Source organism: Colius striatus, chromosome 19, assembly GCF_028858725.1.
Source record: "Colius striatus isolate bColStr4 chromosome 19, bColStr4.1.hap1, whole genome shotgun sequence".
Taxonomy (NCBI): Eukaryota; Metazoa; Chordata; class Aves; order Coliiformes; family Coliidae; genus Colius; species Colius striatus.
The window spans coordinates 2,062,999-2,077,014 of NC_084777.1; the positions used below are offsets into that span (position 1 = coordinate 2,062,999).

Here is a 14,016-nt window from a genome sequence, read left to right on the forward strand (position 1 = left end):
AGTATAAATTAACTTAATCACCAGGTATGAAAGATAAGCAGCATAAACATCATTCCCTGAAGCTTTCATTAGAATTAAAATTCTATTTAAAACCAGGCTCGTACTTTCCATGACTTGATCCCCCTTCAAAGAGATTCTATCTGCTGTAATTTTTTTACAGTGACAGAGTGACAGAAATTAATGTATTGGGGGCAGTGATGTTCTCTATAATTTAACTTCTGCTGCTAGTCATCTTTTAGCAGGAGAGATGATTGGCTTATTTTTAAGTAATAATTGGTCTCTAGTCTCTGAAAAAAATGAGAAAGCAATAAAACTGCCTAGCACCCAGTTGCCACAGAATGAGAGGAGAAAGCCACATGACTTAACAGCAGTGTAATCATCAGTAGTGTTATTTTGTGTATGTAGAATTCACCTGCTTTAATAGGAGGATTACTGCTGATAAAATGCAATTGCACTGCTGCTTTCTACTCCGTTGGATGACAGGGTAAAGCTCCTTTTCTACCCTGGCATAATCATGACTGCTTTCTAAGAATAATTTCCACATGGGAAGAAATACCATGGGGTTTAGGGTTTTTTTCTGTTCTACTGTAAGACACTTGGTGGTCTAATTTAATGTTGGTTAACTGTATTATCAGGCTTTACAACTGGTTTGCCTTTGCAGTATCCTATATTACTATTTTTAAGGCACACTTTTCTGAAGAAACAAAGGAAACCTGAAAATAACGAGGCACATAAGTACCTTAAAAGCAAACAGGGAACACAAATAAACCTACTAGGAATAATAAAAGCCACCTCCACAAAAATAAGGTACTGGGGACCATATTTAATCATGTTTGCTCTGTAATAATTTTTTGCTAAAGTGGAACAAAGTCTTTCAAAGCAGGTTTTGCATTGCTTAGCCATTAGTTTGTTACAGTAATGCCATATTTTCTACAGCACTCAAATAGATGACAGGTAATAGCATAAGCACCCACTGCTTCTCTTACATTAAAACTAATAAATCATTAGCTAATGCAGCCTGATATTACCATTATTCTTAAAAAGAGAAAGTTGGAAATCAAGAGTCTCAATTAATAATTAGGAAATAACTCTCTTTTTGGCATACTGCACCCGAGGCTCCTCCAATATAGTTCTTCAGTGATTTAAACTGTGTATTAGGGAGTGCTGTAGGAATTAAACCAGAGCTCGAGTGCAGCTCTTACATCCAGCTGGATGTTCATCCCAGGTGTACAGTATCTACTTGTATCTCTGGAGGCTGTCTCTTCTGTCTCTGGTGCGCTGCTGTACTGATTCCTGTCATCACCTAGTAAGGCAGTTGAACAGAACTAAATGTGATCAGTGTCACCGGTGAACACTCAGCGTGTCACATGACAGGTTTGAAATGGTGTATTGGATTGAGCTTTAGTTTAAAATACAAGGGAATTAACACAGCCCTTCTGAGTTGTGTAAGAAGCCTAATCTTCTTTTTATACATGTTTCTTTTTAAAAATGTCCTAAAATCAAATCTTTTCTCATCTGGAAGATACTAAGATCACTGGAGTCTCCTTCCTTGGAGCTCTTCAAGACCCTCCGGGACATGTTCCTATGCACCCTGATCTAGGTGAACCTGCTTCTGCAGGGGGTTGGACTAAATGATCTCTGGAGGTCCCTTCCAACCTCTACCATTCTATGATTCTATGATCACAAGCACTTAAATTGTCTAGGAGAAAAATTTTTCAAAGGGAAATGAGACACTGATGATTGACACAACGTGCAGTCAGACTGGGAAACTTCTCGCTGTGACGTACTGGGAGTGCTGGAAGCCTCTGTGCTCATAACAGTAATGGGATTAGTTCATGAAAGAAAATTCATGAATGGCTGATAAAACAGAGACACTGCGCCATTTATTTCTGTGAGTGAGCACACAAATGGATTTCATACCTACACACTCCACTAACAAGCACATATCTGTTTCTTGGGAGGTCCATATGCAGTGGTGATAAATGAGTGAATAGATAGATTTGTCATGCAAAGTATTCTCTGCCTTTAACTATGTTAACATAGTGCTTTCTTTGAGAATAGAGGCTCAGCTGAGGGAATAATTACAGCTTCAGAACCCCAAATAGAATATTTTCTTTTATTAGGTAAGCAGTTGTCAGCTGATACCAGAATTGCCTGATTTTTACTTCTAGCAATGCCCTAAATGTTAAATATACAGAGTCAGTGCTCTTAGAAATATTAATATTGCAAGCCTTACCCTTTTTTTTCGGAACTTGGCAACCGAATTTTATATCCAAGTAGACAAAATGCTGTGAATTTCGAAGCCTTTAATTAGTAACTGCAAATTTGTTTGTTCCTTAGGAACCTGCATTTGCATAAAGATTAAGGCCAGTCAGAATGGAAGGGATAAAAGATAGATGGAGGAAACATTAATAAATTAGTCATCATGTGTAAGAGATAAGTAGTCTTAGATGTTGTTTCCATGAGCTTTAGTGAAATTGAAATTCTTTTATAAAGATGCAGTTAATATTTCCTCCACAGTTGATCATTTCTGAAGAGAGACAGATCATGAGCTGCAGAATTAGAGAAATGAATGTATCGAGGTCAGACATTAGTATGTAAATTAAGCTTTGCTTTTATTCTGTATGGCAACAGCAGCATTACCTTATATTTGACCTTTCATTCATTTAGCCTGACTCAGCCCTGTCAGTCAAAACAGTTAATTCTAAGGAGCAGCTTTAAAGAGTGGGTCTCAGCTTTCTGCTCCTCTCCATGCCTGATGGGAATCCTGTGAGAAAGGAGCTAATGGAGGGAACCTGTGCAAGATTCTCTTTCTGGAGATTTGTTTCAGCATTTTGGAGCCTCTGCTCCCTCCCCCACCACTCCACCACAGTGCTTGTCCAAAATGTCTGACGTTAGTCCCATTTAATAACTTGCCTTTGTCCAGTCTTGTCTGGCTCCCAGCAGCCATGTATCTGCAGTATTTCTTTCCCACTTTGGTTTAGGTGTTTGCTTCATGACCATTTCACATCTCTTTTGAGGATGGGGGTTGAAGAATGAAACCACTCTTTTAAACTCCTGTGCTTCCTCAGCAGTTCCAGGGATTGTTGCTGCAGCAGGAAGGAGACACAGGATTGCAAAGGAAGTACAGATTTGCAGATGAGATGTTCCCCAGGTCAAACTTCTGTCTCTGATATGGGGTGGATGGACAACGCTCCAACCTCCCACCCCTGCCTGGCAATGCAGGCACCAGAGTTCTGGGGCTGTGATTCAGTTTCTCTGAAGCTGATCCCCTTAACATCCTCTTCAGCATTTTCTGTAAAAATGAAACTTCCCCAGCTCTGTTTGTGTCTGTTACAGTAAAGCCTTGTGGTTTTTTAACTGAAAACATTAGTGATGGATGAATCATGTGCAATCCAAAACACTGTTGAATTTAGATTGAGAAAGGGTTCAGGGCTTCCAGGCATTGTGAAAATGAGAGTTATGTTACAAACAGCACAACCTACTACAACAGGCAGCCCAGATGAGCTGTGGAGTCTCCTCTGGAGACATTCAGACCCACCTGGACGAGTTCCTGTGTGACCTACTCTAGGTGGTCCTGCTCTGGCAGGGGAGTTGGAGCTTTTGAGGTCCCTTCCAACCCTTAAGATTCTGTGATTCTTTCCTACTGAGTACAGAGTTTCACATTTTGGTCAAGCTCTAGTTAACTGGCTGAAGATTTGAATTTTCAAATGAATGAACAGATCTTTTAAGACTAAAAATAGAAGCCTGCACACTGCCTGTCTCGTGGCTGTACGTACTCCATGGCAGTGAAACCACCGTCCAGTCTTACATGGGAAAGAACAAAACTAATGATTTATTACTTTAAGCTTTACTTGAGACAAAAATAACAATATTTTTCTTCTTTGCTCTCTGCAGCAGAGGAACATTACCCAAGCACTAGTCGAGATTTTAATTCATTTCTTAAAGTCTTTTCTCTCAACAAATGATCTCGTTGACATACACTCAGTACTGAGGAATGTACTGTTATCTTAGGAGTTTATAACAATAGCTGTCTGAGAACAGATGCTTTGAGATTGCAGTGTGACAGTCCCCTGAGTCGATAGCACCAGAAGAGGTTGAACATGGAGACTTTCTACAAAGAGCTGTTGCAGCCTCTGCTAACAGTCAAAGCTCATCACAATGAACTTGGAGCTGCCTTTTGGGGCAGGGAGACAGTTCCAGCCTCGGTTCTGCACTGAGCAGCTACATCTCTGGTTCCAGTCTGGGCAGGTGCTGCAGTGGATGCAGAACTGCTGCCATCGGAAGGTGTGAATGGGTTCAGAGCCCAGATTCAGGCAGGGTTGAAAGCTTGGCCCCAGAAGTGTCTGTTAGAAATTAGCTATTACCATTTAGCTCATACTAATTACAGGGAGGTTTTTTGATTCTTACTTGTGCCATCCATTTATTTTCATCATACATCTCGTTAGAGGTTTGAAGTATTCTTTACTGCAAGCAGACACAGTGTGGCAGTGGATTCATGTCTTTCAGGGAAATTTAGTACAAGAGAGAGGCTAAAAATCCCATGGGGATATTTGTTATGGATGAGTGACTACAGGAGGGTTGTAGGGGAAGGAAGGAAATCTGCCTTTTGCAGTCCAAGCTGGAAGGTACAGATTTACTGTAGATTTGTCTCAATAACTTTTACATTGCTGTGGGTGAATAATAACTATGTTGATTGTTATCCTCAGTGGGAAGGGAACTTTCTGGAGGACTCTAAATCTGCTCAGGAACACAAAAGATCAATGTAGCAAAAGCATTAATTTTTTTAGTGCCTGGTGTGAATTATGCCTGATGATAGGCACTTAGAAAAATGACTGGGAAGGAAAGAAAAACCTGCATATGCTTCGAGGGTGCCAAGTAATTGCCATCAGCTCTCAGGCTTTCTGAGCTTAGGAGGATAGCAGTCTTTAATTTTGTCTTGATATGTCAATTGCAGAAAAAAAAAGCAAAAACATGTCATGCTGAATAAACATGTAACATTGATTTTGGAACATCATTATCTCCATCAGCTTTATTCAGGGGATTTGGCAAGAACAGTGACGATGAAATAATGTATTTTGACAGTATGCACAGAGGAGTTGAAGAAAAAATAATGGGATTGCCCAGAAATTGTCTTCTGAGTAGTGCCAGGATACATTTATGTGTGTGAACTGTATTGCTTCTGAATGCATTGTTAGTGTTTCTTCTTTGCAAATATATCTTACTGTGCTTCTTGTGCCTCACTTATCAGAGAAGGGAAGGGCCTCTAATCGTTACTGGAAAATACATTTAAATATGATTAGATTATTTCAGTCTCTAAGTATTTCCAGTGAAATATTCCATGAAATTCCGTGAAACTTGTCTTTTTCTACCTGTATTTGTTGGATGGTGATAATACCAAGGTGCAGTTCCTCATCTCTGGGGAGGACATCAGCCTGTTACCTTTTGGGAGGTTACAAAGACCTTGGGTGGTAAACCCGAGACTTTGATAAAGGAGAGGTTTACTATAAAGGGTAAAATTTCTAAACTTAGAGATAAAAGACATGATTGTGGCCAGCTCCCAGGCAAGTTAGGAGCTAGCTCTCACAATTAACTGGTAATGGTGCAGCATCTCTTTGTCAATTGTATTTATAGGTGTTATTTTGGGTGTCAGAGAACGATCCACTCGTTATCTGTTTAAGTGCTCCAGCAGATGGTTTCTGCCTTAGGAAACCTCAGTATTCTTGATTCTCATTATTGTAAAGACCTCATAATGTTTTATAATGAAACAAAACAGAAACATATCATATTGAATCCTTTAAGAGTGAGGTTAACATGAGATATGATCATTTTATGTCTTACAGGTGTCAGGCTTTGGAGGAGGTGGGAGAAGCCAAGGAAAAGCTACTGGATGTGGGGCCAGCAGGTGATGCCCCGCCAAGCCCAGAGGCTCATCTCCCCTCCCTCTGTCTCAAGCAAGTGTTTCCCAAGTATGCCAAGCAGTTTAACTACCTGCGGCTTGTGGACAGGGTGGCTGCACTTTTCATCCGATTTCTTGGTGTAAAAGGGACAACAAAGTTGGGGCCAACGGGTTTCCGAACGTTCATCAGGTGAGTACAGTGACGGCTTCTTTAGGACTCACTTAAAACATAGTCAAGAAGTTGGAAACTCTGAGTGCTGTCCCTGTGCTTAGTTTCAGTTTTGTTGAATAAAAGCATGCCCTATCCCTGGTACACTTTTACCTTGTTGGTTTAGCAACTTTTCCCCATAAGTTCCGTTGAACCATGGCACATGTTTCGTAAAACAGATGTTTATCATTTTAAGCTCTCAAAATACCTGACCTGTGAAACTGTGTCTACCAGGAAGCTGGGTCTTGAACAGAATCCCCAGATCCCTAAACAGTGGGATTTGGAAGGGCCCTGCAGAGCTCCTCCAGCCCCAACCCCCTGCTAAAGCAGGTTCCCCTCACTCAGGGGGCACAGGAACGTGTCCAGGTGGGTTTGGAAACCTCCTGAGAAGGAGCCTCCACACCCTCCCTGGTCAGCCTGGGCCAGGTCTCCCTCACCTCAGCACCAAAGGACTTTCTCCTCCTGTTCTGATGGATCTTTCGATGTTCCAGCTTGTACCTGTTGCCCCTTGTCCTATCACTGGCCACCACAGAACAAGGACTGGCCCCAGCTTCTTGGCACCTACCCTTTAGGTATTGATCAGCATTGATAAAGGCCCCTCTCAGCCTTCTCCAGGCTAAACAGTCCCAGGGCTCACAGCCTTTCCTCCTCACAGAGATGTTCCAGTCCCTGAATCATCTTTGTAGCCCTCCACTGCTCTCTCTTCATTCTGCAGCAAGTCAGTGATCCTCTGGGCGATACTATTTGTGGTCTTAGTCAACATGTCATGTTCCCAGTAAATCACAGGAATACCGTTGTGGGAAAGTGACAGCTGAAACTGGGTGACTTGAGATCTGCTTCTGCTGGCTCTGGGGCACAGCCATCTGCCCCAGGAAAGGATTTCCAAAGGCCAGTTGCTGCTGCATTGTGTGTTGAGGATTTGCATTGTGAAATTGCAGCTTGCAATGGCAAGGAACTCAATTTATTTTTTCACATACTTTTTTTTTGTGAGGGGTTTTTTTCACTGCTTTGTGTGGATATATCTGTTCTAGTCATGGTACAAATATCTCATTTTCTGTCTTTCATTGACAATGACAAAAGAAATGAGCAGCAGCAGCAGATGCACTCTTAAAATACAGATCCTGCTTCTATGCAGATGCATTTAGCATTCAGGAATGAATATAAACAATCTGAGTTATACAAATGACAATATATAGAAAATGACTGAAGGCATCTGCTCTATCCACAGACCAGTACAGAATTGTTTCCAGTTCTATATTTTCCATTGTTTAGTCCAGCCTTAATTTGGCATTTGTCATAGGAAAACAGAACAAATGCCAACATTTTCATTTAAGAATATGAAAATAAGTTGCTGTATCTTAGTGAAATGGTTTTTCCAGGTTCCTACTGCACATTAAATTCAACTTTTTAATACTGGCAAATATTCTGTTCATTTTTTTTTCACAGGGGACCTCTCCCAGCTCTTGTGGCCCTTCAGTGAAATGCCACACTGGCTTTAGTGCTCAGTTCAGAAATAAGGTCGTGTTTCTGAGATGTGCATTGTGTCCCTTTTCAGGAATGAAGTGGTACACAAGTGTGACTCTGTGTGTGTGCATGAGCCTGTGGGCAGAGACTCTCCACTCAAATTCTAGCTAATCAAAATCTGTTCCTCTTCAATAATTTCTTCATTCTGAGAAAGAACTGAAAGGGAATCATGGAACGTGGCTCTAGTCCATGTTTGGATGCTGCCTAAGATGGTTTTTGGGACTACCTAGGACTTAGCTCTCTGTTTTAGGGGCCCTTGGCTTATGCTACTAAAGAGTGAGATTCTTTTAAACTATCTGGGGATTTGGGCTGGGTTTTGTGGGGGTTTTTTTGGGTTTTTTATGTTCTGACTGGAAATTTTGGCCAGCTCTTTGGCATGTGTGCTGGTTCCAGCCAGGCTGCCAGACATCTGGAAATCCTGGACAGATGGCTCATTCTCATCTGATGGACACTATAGTGCAGGCTCAGACCACACAAGTGTCAATCTCCTACATGTGTTTATCACTGAATGCCTGAGATGCATCCAGAGATGCTGCTGTTTGCCACACAGCATTCAGTAATGCACAGGGCAAATCTCTTCAGTGTTCAGGCACGAAGAAGTAATTCTGAGCTGACAAGTTTCCCTCCAGCCCTTTTCAAACAGGATCAGTTAGTCAAAAAAAGAGCCTTTCTCTGTCTTGTGTAGATAGTCTGTGCAGATTTGTGCTGGGTTTCACAGCGGGTTTCTATGGTGTGTTAAGAAGAGTGTGGCCAGAAGGTCAAGGGAAGTTCTCCTCCACCTCTACTCTGCCCTTGTAAGGCCACATCTGGAGTCCTGCTTCCAGTTCTGGGTTCCCCAGTTCAAGAAAGACAGGGAAGTGCTGGAGAGAGGCCAGTGCAGGGCTACCAAGATGCTGAGGGGCCTGGGACATCTCTGAGGAGGGAAGGCTGCAGCCCTGGGGCTGTTCAGCCTGGAGGAGGCTGAGGAGAGACGTTACCAACTTTTTTTCCCAATGTTCTCTCAGTTGCCCCTGCAGAACTTTTTCTACTCGGAAGTTTGTATTTAGTCTGAATTTCTTCTTTATTTTGTCTGTTTTTCACAGGAACTGCAAACTGAGTAACAGCAATTTTTCAATGGCTTCTGTAGATATCCTGTATATTGATATCACAAGAAGGTGGAACAGCATGGGAATTGACCACAAGGAATCAGGTAGCACCATTTTGTCTTTGCAGACTCTGGAGGCTGAGTGTTTTGTTGGGGTTTTTTGCAGTTTTGGTAGCTTAAGCACATCTCAGAGATTCAATGAAAAAGATGGGAACAGGGAACATACATCTGAGGCATGTACATGGACAACAAATTATTTCGTTTAGTGCTGTGGCAGTTCCCCTTTATCTCCAGAATAGATCACTCTTGGTTTTCAATTTATTGGAACAAATCATCTTCAGGCCCCTTCCTGGTGTGTAAGACTTGTTGCTGCTTGCAGAGAAGCATTGAAGACCGTTCCCAGTGGAACCTTCAACTTAATTCCAGTGTAAGAAGGTATGTCCATGTCAGAGTAGCTGATTGTAGACTGAGCTGTAGACTGTTCACATGACAGACGGAAGGGAAAAAGTCCAGATTAGAAGGGAGAAACTGAAGATATAGTGCAGAGGAGGTGGTTTATCACAAGTGGTCTGCTGAGAGTCACCTTCAGTCCACAGGTATGTAAAGTGAGTGTTTGCATTCAGCATTTCAGTGTAGATATAAACCATTTCTGTGATTCCCTCCTAGAATTTCACTAGCAAAAATAACAGAAGTGCATGTAAATCTTCAGGCTTTCAGGACTGAAGAGATTTGTTAACAATCTTGATGAACCAAGTGTTCTCCAGCTGCTAGAACACGAAAAACCCAGCGATTTATGTTGGCGTTGTGTGTGGGCCACTTCCAGCTGTAACCAATACAGTAACTTTGCTGCTGCTGTAAACCAGCAGCTTCTAACTTTCTTCATCATATGCTTCACATCATTGTCTCTTAGGGGAGAGAACGTGTGTATGCTACCAAAGGTGCTTTCCCTGCCTGCAGCTCACCATGACTGATAAAATAATTTACAGAGCTGGCAGCTGCTGCTTTCAGATAACTCAACAATTCCTTTGCAAGCTCCCTTACAGCCATCACCATGAGTGACATCAGCTGCAGCCTCAGTTGAGAGAAATTACACTTCAGAATGTAATTGTAATATGTTGAAAAGGTGCCTTTCCTGCAGCATCAATAAGCCAACATTGAGTTAAAAACCCCAAACCTTTCAATATCTCGTCCTAAAATAATCTTCTTAAGTGTATGTTCAAACTGGGAGAGCCAGTTAAAGCACAAAGCAGCTGTAACGGTTCCTTGTTGGTGGCATTCTGCAAAACCAATTATGGTCTAGCTTCTTAATTAAGACTTAAAGTAGGTATTACTTCAAGGTTTTAAATACAGTAATTAGTGTTGCTGTGCAGCCCCTTTTTCGACTGGCTGTGGTAATGTGTTATTAGTAAGATGTGATCAGACAACACCTGAAGAGTCTGTGCTGCAGCATGGGGCTGCTGCAGGGGACTTTGTGAAAGAGCAGAGCAGAGAGTTTTATTAGAGCAGAGAGATTTTTTTGGCACTGCACCACTTTCCCTTCGTACACACTCCACCTGTTTGTTTTTCATTCAGTTGGAACAAAACTGCTGTTGTAAAGTTACCCAGTATGGCTGAAAGCATGGCCTCTTCCCCTCTAGAGGAGGGGTGAGGGTTCATGCCTGGTACAGCCTTTGCAGAGGGAAAGCAACACTTCAGCTCACCTGTAGGATGAGGTGATAACTTGGTAATAGGGTTATCTTTCTCATGCTTGAAGACTGAAATTACACTGTTTCAGCAGTTCCACATTTGAACCTTGGGTTTAGGTCCATCTCTGAAATACGAGGTTTAAGTGACCCAGTTCAGATGCTGATACAAACTTGGTTTTCTTTATCTAAGTGGACTGTTTTCTTTGAAGCTCAAGGTGTTACTCTGTGTCTGATGTGCTTTCAGTGTAACATTTGAGGCAGCAGAAATCCAGACTGATAATTACCTCGGTGTTGTTGTGCAACATCATAAAATGGGTTGTTGCTGTCCCAGTTTGCCTCTGGATGCCAGGCTGCTGGTCAGGCTGGTGTCTGCAACACCAGAAATGGCCTCAGTGACAGTGTCACCCATCTGTAGCCTGGCCTGGACTTACCGTGTACTGAAACACCATGTGAGCTCATGTGTGTTATACACAAAACCTTGTCTTTTGGTCTTTGAAGGCCAGGCAATTTCTTTCCTTAGTGAGCATTCTAGATGGCTGCTGTTTAAAGTAAAGCATGCCAGCTAACAGGACTGTGTGTGCCCACACCCAGCACATGCACCTTTGGACTTGCTGCTAAAGGAACCAAGAGCTGCTCTATGTTTCCAGAATGTCGTTTGCTGGAGAACGCTGTGCTGTGGATCTCCTATAAACACCTTTTCCTTGCAGGAATGTGTTTGCAAGCCTTCATTGAAGCTTTCTTCTGCCTGGCTCAGAAGAAATACAAGTCCCTCCCTCTCCACGAGCAAGTGGCGTTGCTGATGGATTTCTGTGAGGACCAGCTGGCTGCCCTGGCCGAGAAGCGCGTGGGGAGCGGCCGCGGGGCTGCAGAGCGCCGCAGCACTGCCCTTCCTGCTCAGGCAGACGGAGTGTCCCTGGCAGCCGCCGCACACAGCGCGCTCCTGAGCCGCCCGCCCGCGGGGACCAAGTGTGCGGGCGATGGAAGCCATCGCTGTTAAGGGTGCTCCTTCACCAGGACAGGGCTGAGAGGCAAGCCCCAGCTACAGGCGTGTGCTGCAGGAGGAGAGACTCTTGAATTCCTTCATCTGGATAGCCACAGTTCTTTCTTTCAGCTTTTTCCTGTTCACACGCATCAAGGAGGCTGCTGCAAGCTCCTGTTCTCAAGTCGTGGTCCTGCAATGGCTGGTTATTGACCTCGGTGTTGGAGCTGCTGTACACCTCGTGTGACACACTGTGCTTTCATCCCACATGGGGAGAAAACCATGTGTGAAGACAAGGACCAAAAGTACACAGCAGGGTGATAGGCAGCACTGTGGGGTTGACTGCACTGAGAGGCACACGCCTGTCAAAGGAATTGTGTTCCTTTGTATGTGCTGGACGTGTCATGGAGACCCAGCAAGGAGCTGCAGGCTCAGATTCCAGTGTGGACTTTATAAAGCTGAAACCCAGAATGATGTCTGTGGTCAGACTCCAGGCTTTGACCCTTTTCTTTCAGTGGCTTGGACTCAATACAGATTTGGTCATTGTCTGCACACTTAATTTTTAGAGTCAGTCTTAAAGCACTGAAATCATTTTTTGGCTTCTCCTTTGTACATGTCTTTGCCATGACAAGTACTGTTAATTTTTTAAAGAAAGAGAAAGATACTTATCCTTTTGCTTCCACAGAACCAATGAGTTCACACTTATTCACAGGAAAAATGTACTTTAAGTAAGTGGTGGCTTTGTGTTCAGGTACTGAGCACTGCTGCTGCAAGAGCCTTGGCAGTGTGAAGGCCTAAGGGTTCATTTAAGTTCCAGTCAAACCAATCCTGTCACTGACTTTAGACTAAACTAATTGTACTCTAGCTTTGCCTATTTTTTTGCCTTTTGCATGTTTTTTACCCTAGTTGAACCTGCAGGTTTTGTTGTCTTTGCACATATTCCCTTTTCTCCCCTTGAATACGACTGTAACTGTACAGATCAGATCTGTTATGTGTAACAGGATATTCTGTCAAAATGCTGGACTGTACCAGTGGAGCTGCACAGAGTCATCTGTACCTTTCGTGAAATGAGCCACGACTTCCATAATCACACTCTTCCAGGGAGTGAGCTAAGCAGAACATGAGACTGGCTGTAAGGACAGGAATAACTTGGAACTTCAGGGCTGTTCAGTCAAATTCCTTTTGGTTCCCTGTTTTATTACAATAATGGATGCCTACATCTGAGTTGGATTTTCCTTTGTGCTGTTCTTTAACGTCCATGAGTCTGCTCATGTCTTGGTGTTCTTTATACTGTCAGAAATGGCAAAGCTTGGAAGATGGTGCAGCATCTGGGCCCTTCCCTTTGTGCTGGAGAAAATGACCTGAGCTCAATGTCAGAACGTTCCAGCAGCTGTTGTGTCAGAACCACCACTGTGGAAGGCCGTGGTCGGTGCAGAGGGAGTCCCCCGGGTCATGCCACGGACTAAACGCGTGCACGAGATCGAGTGAGTTGTTCTTCAGGGAAAGCTGAGTTTCTTGCCTGATGTTAGTTTCAAGCAGCATCCACTTTTCCCAAGTGGCAATCAGCAGCATGGCAAAACAATGCACAAGTCAAGCTGAGCCCACCAGACACTAGTACCCAGCATGAGTTAACACCAGGTGTGGGCAGCCCTTCTTCTCTTTGTCTTTTCCTGTAACGCCAACAAGAGCGGTAGCAGGTGATGGTTTTCAGTTCAACACTTAGACTGTTTGAAACGTTATTTATTGTACATAAGAGGACAATTGTAGACTAATGTCATTGCCCTCAGCCTTGTTTAAGTTTCATAAAGATTATTGCAGTATGAAGATAAAATGCCAGACTCCAAGGTCTGGCATCTGTCAGAGCAAATGAAGCTGAGAGGGTCATTTTTTTTGCACACTTTCATTGGAATGTATTTGAAGACATTCACAAGTTGAAAAATGGTTACTTCTCACTCTGTGACATCTGACATTTGTCTTGCGATTGGCACTGTGTTACTAGAAAATAGCTCACAGTTTCTCTCATCTGGTGATTGATGTCCTGTAAAGAAGGAGTTACACAAGAGTCGGGTTTGAAATGCTGCAGCTGCCAACGCCTTTCCTTGCAGCTTTCAAGGAGTACAATCTATGGCCTAAAATACCCAGGTTCTGCTATTGTGTGAGTTCCCCTGATGTCAGTGGAAAAAAATTACCACTTGTATATGGTGAACAGTGGTAAGATCTGTCATTGGTTTGAAGATCTTTATATTCTCTGGCTTTGAATTCAGACTTTTGATAGCCTGTGCATACATGGGCTGATGCAGTGTTCCCTGCTTATCTCCCACTTCAAATGTGAAGGGTCCCTTGTAGAACAGTCAAAATATTCAATTATCTGCCTCTCATGATCCAGTGTTCATGTATTTATATAATTGGAAAATTGAATGCCATCTCATTCTCAGGGGGAGGAGGGGGATAAAGCACGAGTGTACTTTGGAGACTTAATGACAAAGTCACATTTCTCTTCCCTCCCATCTAATACACTTTCCTCTGCATATTATTTAGCATCCAAAGCAATTGCCCATAGCCTTTAAGTTACCAGTCTGTGTACATGCAAAAGAAATGGCCAGAGATGCTTTATTCAGAACATGAATGCTGAAGCAC

The 14,016-nt window shown here is 42.9% G+C and overlaps 1 protein-coding gene across 6 annotated transcripts in view; it reads left to right on the forward strand.

Moving 5' to 3' along the window:
• Positions 1-12,603, forward strand: part of TTLL11 (tubulin tyrosine ligase like 11) — a 38,571-nt gene extending 25,968 nt beyond the window's left edge. For 5 of the 6 annotated variants that reach the window (XM_062011880.1, XM_062011885.1, XM_062011883.1 and 2 more), the window contains 3 exons: positions 5,844-6,089; positions 8,714-8,820; positions 11,108-12,603. In XM_062011880.1, coding sequence (XP_061867864.1) covers positions 5,844-6,089; positions 8,714-8,820; positions 11,108-11,397 — 643 coding nt within the window. In that variant the 3' untranslated portion in view covers positions 11,398-12,603. Of the gene's footprint in view, positions 1-5,843; positions 6,090-8,713; positions 8,821-9,056; positions 9,343-11,107 lie in introns of those variants that run through there. The other variant, XM_062011882.1, reaches the window with a different exon arrangement.
• Positions 12,604-14,016: the final 1,413 nt, after the last annotated feature.